This window comes from Stylophora pistillata, chromosome 13 (assembly GCF_964205215.1).
Source record: "Stylophora pistillata chromosome 13, jaStyPist1.2, whole genome shotgun sequence".
Lineage (NCBI taxonomy): Eukaryota > Metazoa > Cnidaria > Anthozoa > Scleractinia > Pocilloporidae > Stylophora > Stylophora pistillata.
The window spans coordinates 16,920,585-16,939,114 of record NC_142531.1 but is presented as its reverse complement, the minus strand read 5'-3'; the positions used below and the strand labels follow the sequence as shown (position 1 = coordinate 16,939,114).

Below are 18,530 nucleotides of genomic sequence, written 5' to 3'. Positions count from 1 at the left end.
TAAATCTGTTTATGAGCAAATCAGGGCTTTGATTCATGGACCACCAAATTCCTTGTTATCATTTAAGCCGGTTCACACGAAAGTTTTCCTTGAAGTTTGCGCACTTATCAGCGCATGTGTATGGGAAAACCTGGCAAGTTCTTCCTTGATAAGGCTCCTTGTTCAAACACTCGCATGGCAGTTTTCAAACAAAAAGCTTAACTCTCAAGGCAAACTTTGTCAAAAAAAAAAAATCTGTCCTTCAAACACACGAACAAGTAAAAGTTGTCAAGGACATTTGTCAAGGAAAACTTGCTCGTGTGTAACCGAAAATACATGTCTTAAATTTAACAAATCGTAAACAGCACAGCGTACACTATTGAGTTATGGATGCACGCGGGAGGTTGCTAAGCACGAAAGAAGCGTAAGAGTCGCTCGAGGCGATAGCCGAGAGCGACTCTAGCTTCTTGAGTGCTTAGCAAACCTCCCAAGTGCATCCATAACTCAATAGTGTACGCTGTGGTGTTTACCATTTGTTTTATAACATAACATTGCTACATTGTAGCTAAAGACTTCCCGTTTATTTGACAAATCTTACCCGACCAGAAAAAACAAGCGCGCGCGGAAAAATAGTCTTTGCATTTGCTCACGTCAGCAGCGTACATCCATGGGCAAATGGGGAACGCTAAATTGACCAATCAGAGCACGCGCTTTACTTTGGTTATGTTATAATAAAGATTGTCCTCAGTCTCTCTTGCATAAATTCTTTAATTGATAGGATCAAGTATGATTTTAAAATCACATCTCAAATAAGAACAAGTTTTCATTTCATTATGAAAATAGCCATATATCATTTCATTGAAAATTTCTCTTACTTAAGAATCATTGTCTATTTAATATAAATTTAAGAACATCATTTCCTATCATAGGCAGTATAATAATAATATCATTCTTGAATGTCAGAGGCCAGTAATGGATTAATGTCAGTGCCCGAGCATTTTACCTTCATTTAACGAAATTATTAATTTTCCATGCCATTTAAAGTATGATTGAATAAACTATTTGCAAACTACAAATTGTGGACACTTATGACCACAATATAGTACATAAGCATTTTATAAATAGAAAAACAGTGCAATGAATAATCAAAGAACACCTCTGTAGCCAGTCACATTTAACCTTCAAGTTAAAGTTCCCACACAACTCCATATTTGAATTTCTATCATAAAATCAGACCACCCTGCCTAATTAAGGATGGTAATGGACCAAGTCTGGGGCGGATCCAGGCGTGGTTCAGGTGGTTTGGTCGCACCCCTGAAATTCTCTTTCAAAATGCCGGAAATCATGTTTTTGAAAACCTAATTTTTCAAAATCTCCCCGGGGGAGCGTGCACTCGGACAATTCTCCAAACCCCCCTTGACTTAATCCTGGATCCGCCTCTGCAAGTGGAGTTGATTTGATTTAAAATTATACAAGTGATTGCAAAATCCAATGACTACAAAGCAGGAGTCTGATTTGTCAATCACAAGTACGATTACAGACCAAACTGGATGACAGAAAGTCCTCTTATCGATCAATCATAACCATTACAATTTCTGGAAAAAAAATTATGTCTTAAGTAAAAAAATTCTTCGATTTTGGAAATTCCCCACTTTTAAAGGGCAAGTGGTTGTTGCTATGGTTATTATGAACAAATCTGTGATTGGTGGTTAACTGAGTGGGGTTTGTATGATTAGCTGCTTTAACTATCCCACTACAGGTGTTCAGTTAAAGCCAACTGTCTGATTACATTTCCTACTACAACTCTCTGGACTAAATAGTAAAAAAAAAATAAAGCAGCTAACATCCAAATCACATTTGAGGAAATTGTAAAGGTTACGATTGTTCAAGTGAACAATTCATGTTCACTCCCCCTAATATATGGGTAAATAATATAGAGTCATTTAAAAAATAAATTGAATTCATGACAATGGCATAATGCATTATTATTCAATTCCTCAAAATCAGTGCAATGGATAATCAAAGGAAATTACTGTGTGCCAGCCACAGCCTTCACAATGACTTACAATTATATTTATGTAGATAAAATAAAGTTATAATCAAAAATAATTTTGGAAAATGAACTATGATGTAGATTTGAAAAATGAGCTTTGATACAGTTGGAAAATATAATATATCACTTGATTACTGCCATTAAATAATCGGATAAACCAAGATAATTTCTAGCAACGGATCAAACCTTGGCTAAAAAGCATGACTGATATTACTTAAGAATTACTTAAGAATAGGTCATCAAAATTTTTAATTTCAGGCTTCATCCCAAGCTGGGAACTTAGCAAATTGACATGTGGTATCTAAGGCAATTATTCCCATACCTCACAGACTTCTTGGGTTTCAGAACAACAACTTAAACATTTGGCTGCTAAGAAAATAACTGCAGACTTTTTCCATAACAGAACAAATCAGAAATCCAAATGTGTTTAAGTTGTCTTGCATTAAGTTGTTGAAACCACTTGTTTCTTTTTAGAACATTTAAAATTAAATGTCTGTTGGTCAGTCTGTTTTTGGTTTTAGTTATCTTCTCTAATTCCCTGCCAGCCTAATCATGGAAGACAGATGTGCATCATGAGCTTTCCCCATTGAAATGGTGAGTGCTTTGTTGTATGGACTTGCACTTTGATGTTGACTGACTAGCTGTCCCTCCGAGGCCAGAACATTTTCCATTTTTCCTTGTATCTTTAGTTGGTGGCTTTGAATTTTCACTGCTTTGCTCCTCTGTTTCAGTCATAACTGTTACATTTTCAGCAATGATTGTCTCATCGTCACCATTTTCAACTTTGACTCTGTCACACTTCAATTCTGCCTTAATACCCTTATCTGGAGTGGTGTTTGTTGAATGGCTTTTTTCCACATTTACATCTTTCACTGCAGTTTCAAGTTTCACTTCATATATAGGGGATGTTGGGTCACTCTGTGGTGTTCTATCATTGTTGTTCAAGCTTGTATTAATAGATGGTGGAATGCTGACTTGAACTGGAGCCTGACTGGGTATTGGCACTGCAGCCGACATTACAGACAAAGGCTGTAGAGGAGAAGGTAATGACATATCTCCACATGTAATTGGCTGCAAGGGTGGTGGCATTGGTAGTGTTGTCATGGGAATGGGATGCATTTGCATCATTGAGGCACCCCCAGCCATTTGTGCAATATTTTCTGGCAGATGTGGCATTCCAGGCTGCAATCCATCCATTCCTGGTGGTATAGACACAATGACAGGCATTTGGCTCATCCCTGATACCTGTATTGGATGTTGCTGGTGTGCAATGCTACTAACAGGCATCATCTGAGGCTGTGCTGCTACTTGACAGGTAGGAGTGTGTGAAGCTGGTGGTGGTGGCATCATGGCTAGATTGATAGGCAACCCTTGTGGAGACACACCTGGAACAAAGTTTCCCATTAACGCTATTCCCTGTTGTTGACCAAGTGGAACCCCTCCTTGTTGCTTAGGAACCATTTGCTTCACCTGGCTTATTTGACCGAGAGGCAGAGGCATCTGCTGCACATGTTGAGTTGTTACTACAGGATTAGTCAGTCCAGGAGGATTGGAGAGCCCTGCCTGAAGTGGTGTTGCCTTGGGACCAGCAGGAACTGAAGTGGTTATGCTCGGGTGCGGGATCACTGGTGACACTACTGTGTTTGGAGTGGGGGATGCCAGTTGGCCTGTATCATATAAAATACACCGACATATGTATGATGAGGGAGATAATTTTAACAGTCAATAGGGAAGATAGTTGGCACGCTATTGACCCTTAACTCCCAGAAGTGATTTACATGGAACTTTTCTTGACAATATCCATACATTATCCAGCAAACAGGTAGCAAGAGTACTCAAACTTATCAGGTAGAAGTTATCTTGATCTCACACTAAATTCTCCTAAATAATAAACAAGGGAATATGTCGAGGCTAGAGGGGTGAATTAACCAACATATTATATTGGAAGAGAAACAGTCAAGTGTACCACAAATTTTACTCCTTGTTAAAAACAATATTACATAAAAAAAGTTCTCAGTTGAACAGAATTGATTCTTGAACAAATCTTATAATAAGTCCTAAGGAGCTGACAAGGAGAATTTGTTTCGCATCCAAAAACCTCTTTAGTTGGTGATCAATTCTTTTGTTCTCATGACTATAATGTGTGATTCAGGGGGGACATTGTAAGGAAAAATTAGATGCTAGTCACTGTTAGGGGTGAACTTCTAACAATTTGTTATCCTGTGGTGACCATTTCTATAACTCCTGGGGAGGGAGGGATGCACTAGTGTATAGTGATCTAGCCTTAGATGAAACCTGGACCTCTTGATCCAAAGTGTCCGGAACTAGCCATCATAAACACAAAAAGAAAAGAAAACAGAGATAAAAAAGAATAGAGAGTTAATTTTTTTTATTTCTCAGATCTTTTAAGTTTTTTTATCATAATTTTGTAAATACTCTCAGGGATTTTAAATAAAATATATTTTAATTATTTTAATAATACTACTTTAATTATTATTACTATCAAAAACTGACTAATTGTTTAGTAGAATTTTAGAAATAAAAGTTGATATTATTAGTTATTAACGAGACGGTTTTTTAGTGTACATATTCAATTTCCAAGATCTACCCTTAGAAATTCATTTTCCTAATGTAATAACGTTTTTTTACTTTTAATTGTCAATCAATTTTTAGCAATATATTAAATAGAAACAAGAGATTATATTCTCAAGATAGAAAATAATAATTTTTATTATGATTTAAAATGATACAGAAGTCCATCCATCTTAGGGGTCCAAATTTTGGTTTAAAAATGTCAACTGATATGAGGTCTTTCATGACACATTGAGGCGGATTGGCGTCTTTTATTCCATAACGACTCCTACCTGGTGCTGTAACTGGAGCAGCTGGGTAGTTTGAGGCATCAATTGCCAATTTAAGTCTAAATGTTTCTTCTTTGCGTCTATTGGCAAACCAGTTATAAACACGGCTCTCAGTTACCAGATTTGGACCAAGGCCTTCCACATTATCATATGGTACACCTCTCTGGCTGTACTCTGCCCTGTTGCAAGCTTCCACCAATGCTTCCATGAAGGAAAATATTTAATGGTTAAATTAAAAATGGGCTCTGAATTTTTCTAATAAATGAGAAGTGAGAGAATACACACATTAACACAGGCAAATAATTTTATAATCATGTTACCGTTCTTCCTTTGAAGGATTTTTTTGTTCTTCATAAGACTGATACAGGATACTAGTGGAAGCTGGTCCCCATTTAAATCTGTTTCTTCTTGGTTTCTTTGATGGACTTCCTTCCACATCTTCACTTTCTGTAACTTGTCTCTTCCCTGGGGTGTTATATTCTAATGATAATAAATGGACATTTAGTCACCACAAAGGGACAACACGTTACTACAAGCAGTCCCTCTTTTTTCGGTGAGGTCTGTTATGTAGGTAAAAAAAAAAAATCAGCAAACACATAATTCAAACTCTTGGGCTTAGTCCATAGTCCCTACTTTTCGAGCGTGTTACTCATGGAGCTCCCATGGTGCATAAGCATCACTTGAAGAGTTCACTGCAGCACTCTAACGTCAACCTTTTTTCGCTGATTTTTTATTTGCTCATGCAACTGACTCAGCTAAAAAAACTGAGGAGAGACTACTCATTTACAGACATCACCACTCTTAGCATTAGTTTAGTCCTAGTCTCCCATTAGCTTAGATTTCCGACTTTCTTAGACGTTCCTTTTTAACTGATGACTATTGAATTAAAGGTAAATAGAAAAAGGACTTGAATATGCAGGCATTGCTTTATGATGTTTTGTTATCAAGATTCCACCTCTGTTCCCTTTACCTTTTTCTATTAAACAAATAGATTTCGTGACTGGCCGTGCGTCTTTTCAGATCGCCAATGACGTCAAAATGTGGTAAGAACAAAAACCGGCACACAAGGTACAGTAGAGTGTGTCCCTGATGTCCTTACTACATTTTGAAATCTTCTCTGCTCTATCCAAGTTACTGCACAGACAAACAGCATTATGAAATCAATTCGTTTTGCTGTTTTGATAAAAAAAAAAAAAGACAATAGTGAGATCATCTGGGCATAGATCTGTCTTCCAGTAGATCATAAGTAAGAACCAATCTAAATATGTGTATAACTCAGCTTATCATCTACATACTACTATTGCTCAGAGAGAAAACCCCTCACCCCCCCCAACACCCCTCTCACCCCCTCACAGAAAGCATTTTGATTCACTTAGATAGGGCACATACTGCCTCACACTTCTGGAGCCTGCCATGATTTTTTTTGGTACAAAACATGATGTAACAGTTGTGATTCCTTGCGAAGGATATAATTCAAGGACAGATACCCCCCCGGACGGCATTTTGACAGAATTTGATGTCCAGTCCATAATGTTGAAAATCTAAACCTACTCAGATGGGGAAGGAGGGGGGAAAGCAGATTCCCCTCACTGTCCTATTTATTGATGATATGCACATTAGATTATAATAATGATGCAAACTACTTCCTTACGTTCAATAATTTCTTTCCTCTTGTTCTCAAACCAAGTATAGAGAGCTGTTCTTTGGCTTGTCTTCATAGGAGTACCCTTATTCAGATGCTGTGATAAGTGACTCTGGTTCAAACCGGTGGATTCCACCACTTCACGCTGTGAAATGTTGTGTTGCTGCATATACATTTTTATCAACTTGGCTGCTTGCCATTGGTCCATTCTAGGGAATTAAAAAAAAAATTCAGCCTCAGACTATCTTCATCTTGAAGAATTTTTAAAAAATAAATTGAGTTTTCTTCAGTAATGACAGTCAAAATTTCCATTGTCTGCCCTCTTAACTCTTCGACTCCCACGAGTGGCCAAAACAGAATTTCTCCTTATAACATCAATACCACGTCAAGCGGTAAAGTGCAAGAGTTAACAAAAATATTAGTTGGGGGAATGTTGGTTAACCCAATACTAAATTCTCTGATCCAACATTGTAAGAATTGTATGGCACACAGTAAGGAGAATTACTGACATGATCTTGGGAGTGAGAGGGTTAAAAGTGTCCTATATTCATCATAGGGGATACGCATTATTTGTTCCAAGTCTTGAAAGCAAAGATGCCTATCTCTAAATTTCAAAATCTAAAGATGTTTGATTTTGGATCATGTTTACCCCTCATATATTTCTTCTTTCTACCCCCTTCTCTTTGTCTCTTCGTATAAACTGAGAATACTGAATGAACACCCACAACTTAGAGCCACTTTCTCCTCCCCCCCCCCTAAAAAAAATATGGAGGAATAAACAACTAAGGAGAGAAAACATATACCTCTTTTTGACCAAGTTTAAAAAAAGAAGTTTATAGATGGTGCTGTAAAGTGAAGTAAGTTGGTCTTTGCTGTTCTGGTTGGTGTTATTTAACGAAATCAAGCATTCGCTGAATATCTCAATGGCCTTCTGAACACGATCTGAGTTTAGCAGGAACACGGCAACAGGGATGGCTATGCTCAGGGAAGTTATCATGGCTTATACCGCTAAGTTTTCCGATTGCCATCCTGTCCTATTATTTGATCCAAACTAGGGAAAAATCATTTTTAGTAACACAGGTTAACTAATGTCTTGATAATCTGGATTCATTATGAGTCAATATGAACAGGAAGCTATATAGGAACTTGAAAAACAAACTGGCTGGGTCGATTAATAATAATAATAATAATAATAAATAATAATAAATGATTTAACAATGGACATCCACTGGGTGGCTATTCTTGTCCACTGTTCCAGATCGAATTGGAATTTGGAAATGTTGGTTTTTGCGGAGGGAGGAAAACCGGAGGACCCGGAGAAAAACCCTCGGAGCAAGGACGAGAACCAACAACAAACTCAACCCACATGTGACGCCAGGTCCGGGAATCGAACCCGGGCCACAGTGGTGGGAGGCGAGTGCTCTCACCACTGCGCCATCCCTGCTCCCGATTATTTTTCAGTACCGAGCTGAAAGTGTTAGAATTCACAAAACTGACTCAAAATAAGGAATAAATGGAAAAGGGGCTTGGATTGGTAAAACTGGAGAAATCAGCTGATCACGATCCGTGAAACTTGTAAAATAACCTTTACCACAGATTGTTTGAAAACGGACTGTGTCACTGTTACGCCTTGAAAGTGAACTGTTATCCATCCGATTATTGATCTAGCTTTTTCGTTCTTTCATTTTATCACATGATGCAAGAAAGAAAGTTGACCAATGGTTACGTGACGGAGGTCGCGCCCATTACTACAAATTACATCGGTCAACTTGAGCGGGTAAGTTTCTATAAAAACTGCATGCGGTCCTGCATGCGTCGGTAGGGGGTATCACAAAATAATTTGGTTTTGTCGGTCAAATGAGTTGATAATGTAAATTGGCCGCCGTAAAGCTGATCTTTTCGAGCGTTAGCCCTTCATCAGAGTGGTTCATAATCTTGGGAAATCAATAGTGTTGTATCGCTAGTATTCAATGAGTTTCAGTTTCTCAAAGAAGAAATAAATTAAAACATCTCTTCTCTTGAGCGTGAGTGCAGTGTCACAGACCGACTTGTTTTCTCGTGCGAGATTCAGGCGCTTTAAATAAAGAAACAGATTACGCTCCTTGGAAAAGTCTGTACCACAGAACCGCTAATATCCACAGATTTCAGCTAAGGGTATCTCGGCTATGAAATGCTTGTGTACAAGTAAAAAACGAAAAAATAATTTGTATCTGCCGAGATCTTTGATTCGTTCGTTGAACACTCCTAAAACAAGGTCAAGTTAATAAGTGATGCAGATTATAGCCATTGGATATGTAAACCGAGGGACAGTCCACATCATAAATAAGTATGATTTAAGCTTTTTTGATCATCAGTCTCTTAAAGTGGGCGATACTCAATAATCTTAGCTAATGAGGATAAAATATGGGGTATAAAGCGACAAAGGTTCGAAAAAGTCACTGTAGAACGAATGTATTTCCCGCTTGTGGGGGCGATTCTTTCACAGCGTGACAGAACAAGCGCAAACGCAGTCACTGGGCCTTCCGATGAGAGTCTACTTCTATAGAGCTACTAAATAGCTATTGCTGATAAAAACCGAGTGAATAGAAATGATTTTCGATCGCACTTTCCAAGATGTTGACTTTGTAGTTGATGCTTCGAAAATGAAACAACAAGAACAATGAAATCAGAGCAGTCGGGACTTCTTCCAAACCTCCGAAATTTCCACTGTCACAATGTTTTGAGGGTTTTGAGGATCCATCTCATTTGCGTTTTATGTTACTCCCTTCCCCCTCCAGGCTAATCCCAAAAGTAAAGGAAAAGTTTTATTGCAAATTTTTTTTTGTACTCGTGTACTTTTGCGTCTTATTTAGGTTGAAATTTTCAACACTTAGTGGTCATATGATAAAATACTTACTGAGTTTGGTACATAGTATTTCAATCGTTTTGTAACGTTACACTTTTATAACTAATGATGGATTTGAGCGAGCAAAGTGAAAAATGTTATTCTCTCTTAAAAGGGAACGTTAGATTTTAGTGTTTATCGCTTTGGAACGGTTGGATTTGCTGCACAAGATCGATCACAATACAACTGTAGCTTCTTTCTTCAAATGGTAAGCTATCTGTGCGTGATGATCGACTTATTGTCTTCGTGAACTTTTTATTCATTTTGCGGGTATGGTTTGCATGATCGAAGACAAAAACACTCACAGATGTAAAAGTTAGAAAAACGGACGGAGTGGATCGGTAATTTGCTTTAAGAATAACCACATCAGTTGTCTTAGCTTTGGAGTGACTAAAATATGGTAACAAGAAGATGACATCAGAGAGAAGATCTAGCCTGACTGTCAGTCACAATTAACAATTGATACTCCTGGGGAGGGGAGAGAGGGGGGGGACAAGATATGAACCTGGACTACATATACGTTGGGATGGATGCGAAAATAGTCGGTTCCTAGTTATGATGCACGGACCTCGCTGCCAATGTTTTCCCGTCCGGCCCTCCCACTCAGTCAATAAGTACATAGCATTTTGTATGTCACACTTTTATAACAAATGATTGATTTGAACAAGCCTAGAAAATAATTATTTTTCTTATTAGGGAAAGTAAGGCTTCAATGTTCAAGTTTACGCTTTGGAACGTTTGGATTTGCACCACAAAATCGATCACAAGATCGATCACAGTACAACTGATCGAAGTTTCTTTCTTCAAACGGTTAGTTATCTATGCGGGATCGGATAAGCTGCTCATTGTCTTCACGAATTTTTTCCTTTTCTAGCGGGTGTGGTTTGCATCATCGAAGCTCCTGTCTTAAAACGGTAAGCTATCTGTGTGTTTCATTTTCTTCCAGGTGTGATTAGCATCATCGGAGACAAAAATACTAACTGATCTAATAACCACATCACTGGTCTCACCTTTGGAGGCATTAATCCAGTGACTAAAATATGGTAACAAGCAGATGACATCAGTGAGATGATCTAGCTTGACTCTCAGTAATAATCAATGATTGATACTTATTTTGGGTAGGGGAGAGAGTTGGGGGAAATGAACTTCAACCACATTTACGTTGTGGTTACGTGCACCCGAAAGACACTCTCCTGAAAACTCGCTACGGCAATTGCCTGGGGTTTTACCTTTTTGTTTCCTCTTTTCCTCAGACAACTGCAGGAAACTTGCAATTAGAAAGCACTAAAACCGAGGATTCATACGAATGATAAGAATTCTATATAACGTAGGTTTTTCCTTGTCTTCTTCTTCAAACAAGCTTGACAAGCTTATTTCCAATTCATGATTTTTAGAATTTTTGTTGCCCCCACATTAGATAAAGAAATTCCTTTCAAAATGACAGGATTTTGTTGTATTTGATGTCAACACTACCTGATTTCTCAAATTCGGGAAACTCCATTTTCTAAGAAGAAATGGCCTTGTTTGTTATCGTGTACGTCTGAGGCGTTGGGAACATTTTTCAAATAGTAGGGGTAGGGTAGGGGGTTATAGCTGCGTCAAACTTGAATTAAAGAGCATACGGGCCAGAATGTTTATGATCATGATCGGTGAGACGGGGGGTAAAATCTCTCCATTGATCATGACTCCTTTGGATGTCTCCATAGGTGTCAAACACTGTTACTGCCACTTTGTGATTATTGAAAGGAAAAATTAAAACTGTGATAAAAACATCGCTGAAAATGCTAGAAACTATTCAATTATCAAATACATTCGAAGAAAAGATCAAAAGGTTATATACCTTCTTTAAAGTGTTTTACTATGTACGAGCCGTTAACTAATGATTCTCATTTCACAAAATTTCGTTACAAATTAGAAATTTATCTCTACTCTTTCAGAAGATAGCGAGGGTCAAACTCCCCAGTTTTCATACGACTTCCCAAAATTCAAAACGGAAATTGAATATCGCGGGAGAATGAATGAAATTCCGTCTCTGAGAGGAAGATACGGAGAACTATACAGCAGTTTACTCAGAGGATTTAAGCGTTCCAACTCAAGTAAATATATTCCGGTTTGTACATCACACTGTTACTACTAACGGTGGATTTGACCATGCTAAAATTATTAATGTTATTCTTTTTTAAAAGAGAAAGTCAGGCCTCAGTGTTCATCGCTTTGGAAAGTTGGATTCTCATCATAAAATCGATGACAGTACAAATGAAGCTTCTTTCTCTAAACTGTGAGCTATCTGTGTGCGATAATAAATTCTTCGTGAACTGATATGGAGAGCTAATCAGCAGCTTACTTTAAAATGAATCTATTTAGGTACGTTTTTACGTCATACTTTTATAACTTCTGATGGATATGAGTATGCAAAAGTGAAGAATAATATTCTTTTTGAAAAGAGAACGTCAGGCTTCACTGTTCATCCCTTTAGAACGGTTGGATTTTTTTCCCAAGATCGATCACCCTATAACTGAAGCATTTTTTTTTAACAGTTAGTTAACTGTGCGCGATAATCAACTCATTCTGTTCCTTTTTTTTTTTTTTCATTTTCTAGAGAGTATGATTTGTCGGATCAAAGACAAAAATATTGACGTTATAAAAGAATTGAGATAGTTTGCACGCTCTCATTTGTCATAACCAGAGCGTGCAAACATAATATGCCGGCACAATTTGAAAATATTTCAAACAAAAAGCTTTCACAATACTCGCAAAGTAATTTCAAGTTCAAATAACAAATACTAGACTTAGAAAAAAATTTTTCAAATTGTGATCTGGGGTTCAGCTATCTCTTTACCCCCGAGGGAACAAGGTAGAAAAGAAAAGAAAAAGAAAGAAGAACTTCAGCGTTTTGTTTAACTTGATGATCGTCAGCTGATACTACCTCGTCGAGAGAGCTCAAGGAAAGACAACAAAATATGTATTAAAATGCGCAGCACATATTTTCCAAGGAAATTTCGCTTTCATGCACTGCACAAACATCTTCTACATGGCATTATAACAAAATGTTCACGAAAACGCACACCAAATCTCTAATTCAATCTGTGTTTGTCTAAAGGCAAACATGGCACAACCCATGGGTGACCATCTTTTGGCTTTCAAATTTTTCATTAAATGTCATTTTCCAAGAGACATTCTCGACGTAATAAACTACGTTTACACCGGCATTGATAGCCTTTTCCTTTTTGTTAGAGTGGGAGAGCAAAACTTCAATAACCAGCAAAACCTCACAAGGCACGATAAGCGGTTCACCCCGCCACTTTCAAAGGCAATCAACCACAGTATGGTGACATTCATTTTCAGCTCAGTTAAACTCCTCCCTCAGAGTTCTATCTTTTAGGAATCGTATATTGGGGGTGTAGGGGGGCTCTGGATAGAGGTAGTACCTTTGTCGTCTGGCAGCTGCATCCTACTTGGTAGGGTGGACGGGCACACTGGTCCTCATCAATCTCCTAAATCTCTCACGTGCTGGCTCCAAGCGCCACACCCCGGCACACCGCCTCAGCTGGCGGGCTAAACCACGTGAGGGGGTGATGTTTACACTGCATCACTACTAGGCGGAGGAGCTGCTCCAGGCAGCCAACGGCTAGAGGGCGGAGGAGATCTGAAGATCCAACGGCCATGTGTAGGGGAGTAAACCCTTCAAATCAGGAGTGGAGCCCCGAAGGCGGACCAGCGTGCAGTGCTCACTGACTCCGGCAGCTCCTGCAGCCAACCTGGTCCCAAACGTACTGCTCTGCATTCCTTTGGACTACATCGGCGAGGCCGAGAGGGGGGTCCTGTCGACTGGGCAACCCAGGATCTCCACACACTCCGCCCAGGCTTGCGCCCTGGAGAGGTCACTCCAGTGCCGCTGTTCCAGCGACAGAAACAACACGGGAGACAGCAGATACCGGTTATAAGCCCAGAGCGTATTGGCGTGAGCTCGGACGCCAGGGGCTGTCTCCGACGGTGGGAGGGATCTTCGCGTCCCACTGGTCAGCTATCGCCCGCCTCAAGCTGGGCAGCCCCCAGCCAGTAAGGTGCTGACCCGTCACAGTCTGCCTGCTTCAATGGGTGCTTGGAGCTAAGGTCAACACCGAAGAGCGGACTGTAAATCCCGCACCAGACAAAAGAAGAAGAAAGACATCAAAGACATCAAAGCCGCCAGCGCTGAGACTGGCAACTTGGAATGTCAGGACCATGTGCCCTGGCCCCTCCGACGATCTCCAGCAGATCGATGATGCAAGGAAGACAGCAGTCATCAGCCGAGAGCTCAAGAGGCTCAACATTGACATAGCAGCACTGCAGGAAACTAGACTCCCATCCAACGGCCGCCTGAAAGAGGAGGACTATACTTTCTTCTGGCAGGGTAAAGCTCCAGAGGAGCATCGTGTGCATGGTGTAGGCTTTGCGGTTAGGAACTCCCTACTGCCCTCAGTTGAACCACCCTCAGAAGGCACAGCCCGCATCCTTTCCCTTCGCCTCACAACAACCTCAGGCCCTGTGAACATCATGAGCACCTATGCCCCCACGCTTTGCTCTACAGCAGAGGCTAAGGATGAGTTCTACAGTCAGCTTGAGACCGCCATCAAGGAAATATCCCCCTCAGAACACCTGTACCTGCTTGGCGATTTCAACGCCCGGATTGGTTCAGACTTCACCTCCTGGCCTCGATGCATCGGCCACTTTGGCGTAGGCAAACTCAACGAGAACGGGCAGCGTCTCCTCGAGCTATGCTCCTTCCATGACCTCTGCATCACAAACACGTTCTTCACCACGAAACCTCACCACAGAGTGTCTTGGCGGCACCCCAGATCCCGTCACTGGCACCAGCTGGATCTCGTGATCACCCGCAGACCCCTGCTGAACAGTGTCCTGTCCACCCGTAGCTACCACAGCGCTGACTGCGACACCGACCACTCTATGGTCGCCAGCAAAGTGCGTCTCCAACCCAAGAGAATCCACCACTCAAAGCACAAAGGACGTCCCCGCATCAATACAGCCGTGACCTCTGTGCCTGAACTACGCGAACGTTTCGCAGATGCCATCCAAGAGGCCCTCAGCGACTGTCCAACTAGCTGCGCTGAGGATAGATGGAACCACATTCGTGACGCTACATACAAATCTGCAGTGGACACTTTTGGAAAGAGAGAGCGCAAAAACCCCGACTGGTTCGAAGCCGGAATCGAGGAACTTGAGCCAGCCATCTCATCCAAGAGAACTGCCCTACTGAACTACAAGAAAGACCCCTGTGAAAAGACCCTGACTGCCCTCAGACGAGCCAGAAGTGAAGCCCAAAAGATTGCTAGACAGTGCGCCAACAACTACTGGCAGAACCTATGTCAAGGCATCCAGGCATCGGCTGACTGCGGCAACATTCGAGCCATGTATGAGGGAACGAAGAAAGCCTTCGGCCCATGCGCAATCAAGACTGCCCCTCTCAAGTCATCCACTGGCGAATTCATCACAGACCGTGCAAAGCAAATGGCGAGATGGGCGGAACATTACCAGGAGCTGTACTCCAGGGAGACCGTCGTGACTGACACAGCAGTGGAGAACACGAGCCCCCTGCCAGTCATGGAAGAGCTTGATGACCCACCCACTATCGAGGAGCTCAGTAAGGCCATAGACTCCCTAGCCAGCGGCAAAGCCCCAGGCAACGATGGCATTCCGCCAGAGGTCATAAAAGCAGGCAAAGAGACCAGTCTTCTCGAACATCTCCACGAACTTCTGCTACAATGCTGGGAGGAAGGAAGTGTGCCTCAGGACATGCGTGACGCCAACATCATCACGCTCTACAAAAACAAAGGTGATCGCAGCGATTGCAATAACTATCGCGGAATATCCCTCCTCAGCATCGTCGGCAAGACCTTTGCCCGCGTCGTGTTGAACAGACTGCAGTCACTGGCAGAGCGTGTGTACCCAGAATCACAGTGCGGATTTCGAGCCGAAAGGTCCACGATCGACATGATCTTCTCTTTGAGGCAGCTACAAGAGAAATGCCGTGAGCAGAGACGCCCCCTGTACATCGCTTTCATAGACCTGACCAAAGCGTTCGACCTGGTCAGCAGGTCAGGTTTGTTCAAACTCCTGCACAGGATTGGATGCCCCCCCAAGCTCCTGAGGTTGATCACCTCCTTCCACAAGGAAATGAAAGGTACTGTCCAGTACGATGGCTCCTCCTCGGACCCCTTCCCCATCAAGAGCGGCGTCAAACAAGGGTGTGTCCTTGCGCCGACACTTTTTGGCATCCTGTTCTCCCTGCTGCTGCGCTATGCCTTCAGCCAATCCGAAGAGGGCATCTACCTGCACACCAGGAGCGACGGTAGCCTGTTCAACCTGGCACGCCTCCGAGCCTAGACAAAGGTGCGCAAAGTCCTCATCCGGGAGATGCTCTTCGCTGATGATGCCGCCATCACAGCTCACACCGAAACTGCCCTCCAGGAGCTCATCAACTGCTTTGCCCATGCCTGTTCACAGTTTGGCCTCACAATCAGCATAAAAAAGACCAACATCCTGGGCCAAGACGTCAGCACTGCTCCCAGCATCTCCATAGGTGACTGTACCCTTGATGTGGTGGAGGACTTTACCTATCTTGGGTCCACCATCTCCAGCAACCTCAGCCTGGACACCGAGCTGAACAGGAGGATCGGCAAGGCCTCAACAGCTATGGCCCGCCTGACCAAGAGAGTGTGGGAGAACACTATGCTCACCATCAAGACCAAGACGCAAGTGTACCAGGCGTGTGTGCTGTGCACACTGCTGTACGGCAGCGAGAGTTGGACTCCCTACACCCGGCAAGAACGCAGGCTCAATGCTTTCCAACTGCGTTGCCTCAGGAGAATCCTCGGTATCACCTGGCAGGATCGCATCCCAAACACCGAAGTCCTAGCAAGGGCAGGAACTGTGAGCATGTACGCCCTGCTAACCAAGAGACGCCTGCGATGGCTCGGTCATGTCACCCGCATGCAAGATGGCAGGCTACCGAAAGACATTCTGTACGGTGAGCTTGCCACTGGGTCCAGACCCACTGGACGACCTTCGCTCCGCTACAAGGATGTGCTCAAGCGTGACCTGAAGGCGGGTGGCATTGCGCCAGAAGGCTTCGAAGCACTGGCAGCGGACCGCAGTGGCTGGCGATCCACCACCATGTCAGCCATCAAGACAGCAGAGCAGAAAAGAGAGGAGCAGTGGGAAGACAAGAGAGCTCGCAGGCGCCAGAGAGCAGAGGCCAACCCATCCCCCTCGGACGACAACGTCTTCGCATGCAGCAACTGCAGCAGGATCTGCCGCTCAAGGATCGGTCTCTACAGCCACAGCCGGCGCTGCAGCTCCACCACAGACTGACCATGGGCGCAACTCCATTGTCTCCCGAGACAGAAGGACGCCAACAAAAAAATTGGTAAACTTTTTTCGTGTTTAATATGGTAACAAGCAGATGACAAAAGAGAGAGGATCTAGCTTGATCCCTATTTTAATTTTCCCACCAAGCGCGTAGCTCCAATTTCTGTATATATACACTCCCACAGTCCACAATTTCTCCATTCGCTCTGACGAAGGGCTAACGCCTGAAACGTCAGCTTTTTAATTCTTCACGTTTACAATCCGCCACCGACGCAGCACTACAATTTAATTAGAAACTCACCCCACATTTTAATATTTTGATATTTTAATAATTTTCAATAATTGATACTTCTCTTGGGAAGGCTATCGAATATATTATTAAATCCTTCTCTCCACGTCTTTCTGCCAGATTCCTTAATTGTGATAAACATTGAATTATAAATCGTTCGAGCGTGACTTGCGAGACGGTTAATTTTTAGGGGATGTACTAAGCATTTATATAACTTCAGAAATTACGGTTTTTTGGGACTTCACAAGTTAGTCTCGTGCACTGGATAGCAGAGAAACCAAAATTTCAACCGGACTCTGTAAGATTTTAGGTTCTGTATCTCATTTCTATCTAAACTTATCTACTGGACAACGCATTTTGCTGAAATCGATAACTGTTAAGATTTTTGGTGTCTTAATAAAAAGCGTTTATTTTTACTCTGCAGGGCTTTCTCATTTTCTCTTCCCCCTTTTGAAGGAAGTTGAACTATTGTTAAACGGACAAGCGCTGACTGCCAACTCAGACGACACAAACGAGCTATAGTCACTTACCGTCTGCACACTTTCTAATGTGATGGTCTATCTGTCTACCTCCGGGTGTGTTTCGAGAAAGCTGACCACTACCAAGGGAAATGGAACCAAGTCTAATTTTTTGCTGACCCGTTATGCAAGCGATGGTTGCGGGAGTATCTGCCAACCCTGTAAGTTCGAGGGAAATAGCGTAACACCCTGCCTAACTCTGGTCCTGCTGCACCGAGAGAACATGGGATCTTGGATGGGTCTTGAAGACCTAGCCTGGGCCCGATGGCATGGTATGCACGTCGAAAGTCAAAACGAAAGACTCCGTCTTCATAAGTCCAATTTAAAAGCTGAGCTCTTTGGAGAATCATTTTGAGAACAAAAAAACTTGGACTCTTGGACTGAACTAGAGACGTTGGGCGACCAGCTGACCGGCTTTTCCCAAGGAAATGTTTAATCGAAAAATCATTCCATAGAAGACCTCGTTTCTGCAAATGTCTGGTTTTTTTTTTTAATCATCCAGTCACATGGCTGAATCATACTGCTGGTGTAGAAATGGATCCGCAGAGAATGTATGTACAACTTCTAAACCATTCTGCAGAGGTTTAAAGAAGATTTCGACTTACTCAAGAAATCAGAATAGTTTTAAAATGTGATAACCAGCCGAACAAGAATGTGCAATAATACTTTACCAGCACTTAAATTGAACGCTCAAAAATGCAAACGGTTCAACATCAATTCCTGTGTAGTGACATGAATCATTCGTTGAAGCCAGCTTTTCGGTATCACATGACTATAGCCACTTCCGAATCAGAGCGAAAATCAAAGACGATGGATATGCAATCAGTTGAAATTAATAGAAGCAGAGCCAAATTAGACAAGGGGGTATCGAATTCTAAATGCTACGTTTACCTATTTAAATTCATTTCTAAATGGCATGATGCCGGTAATTTCTGG

The 18,530-nt window shown here is 41.9% G+C and overlaps 2 protein-coding genes across 2 annotated transcripts in view; one reads left to right on the top strand and one right to left on the bottom strand.

Moving 5' to 3' along the window:
- Nucleotides 1-2,648, top strand: part of LOC148717892 (2-Hydroxyacid oxidase 1-like) — a 10,534-nt gene extending 7,886 nt beyond the window's left edge. Inside the window, exon 6 of the mRNA XM_088742175.1 lies at nucleotides 2,554-2,648. Within this exon, the coding sequence (XP_088598301.1) occupies nucleotides 2,554-2,582 (29 nt within the window). The 3' untranslated portion in view covers nucleotides 2,583-2,648. The remainder of the gene's footprint in view (nucleotides 1-2,553) is intronic.
- On the bottom strand, nucleotides 2,603-7,532 carry LOC148717891 (uncharacterized). The gene is made up of 5 exons (XM_088742432.1): nucleotides 7,339-7,532; nucleotides 6,545-6,744; nucleotides 5,266-5,373; nucleotides 4,897-5,094; nucleotides 2,603-3,699 (listed from the first exon to the last, which is right to left on the bottom strand). The coding sequence occupies exons 1-5, from the start codon at nucleotides 7,530-7,532 to the stop codon at nucleotides 2,603-2,605; spliced, it is 1,797 nt and encodes a 598-aa protein (XP_088598558.1).
- Nucleotides 7,533-18,530: the final 10,998 nt, after the last annotated feature.

Coding starts and splice junctions, on each gene's coding strand:
- LOC148717891 (XM_088742432.1), bottom strand. CDS start 7,532: ATGATAACTTCCCTGAGCATAGCCATCCCTGTTGCCGTGTTCCTGCTA. Junction 6,745..7,338: donor TTAAACTTGGTCAAAAAGAG/GTATATGTTTTC, acceptor TTAATTCCCTAG/AATGGACCAATGGCAAGCAG. Junction 5,095..5,265: donor ATGGGGACCAGCTTCCACTA/GTATCCTGTATC, acceptor CCTTCATGGAAG/CATTGGTGGAAGCTTGCAAC.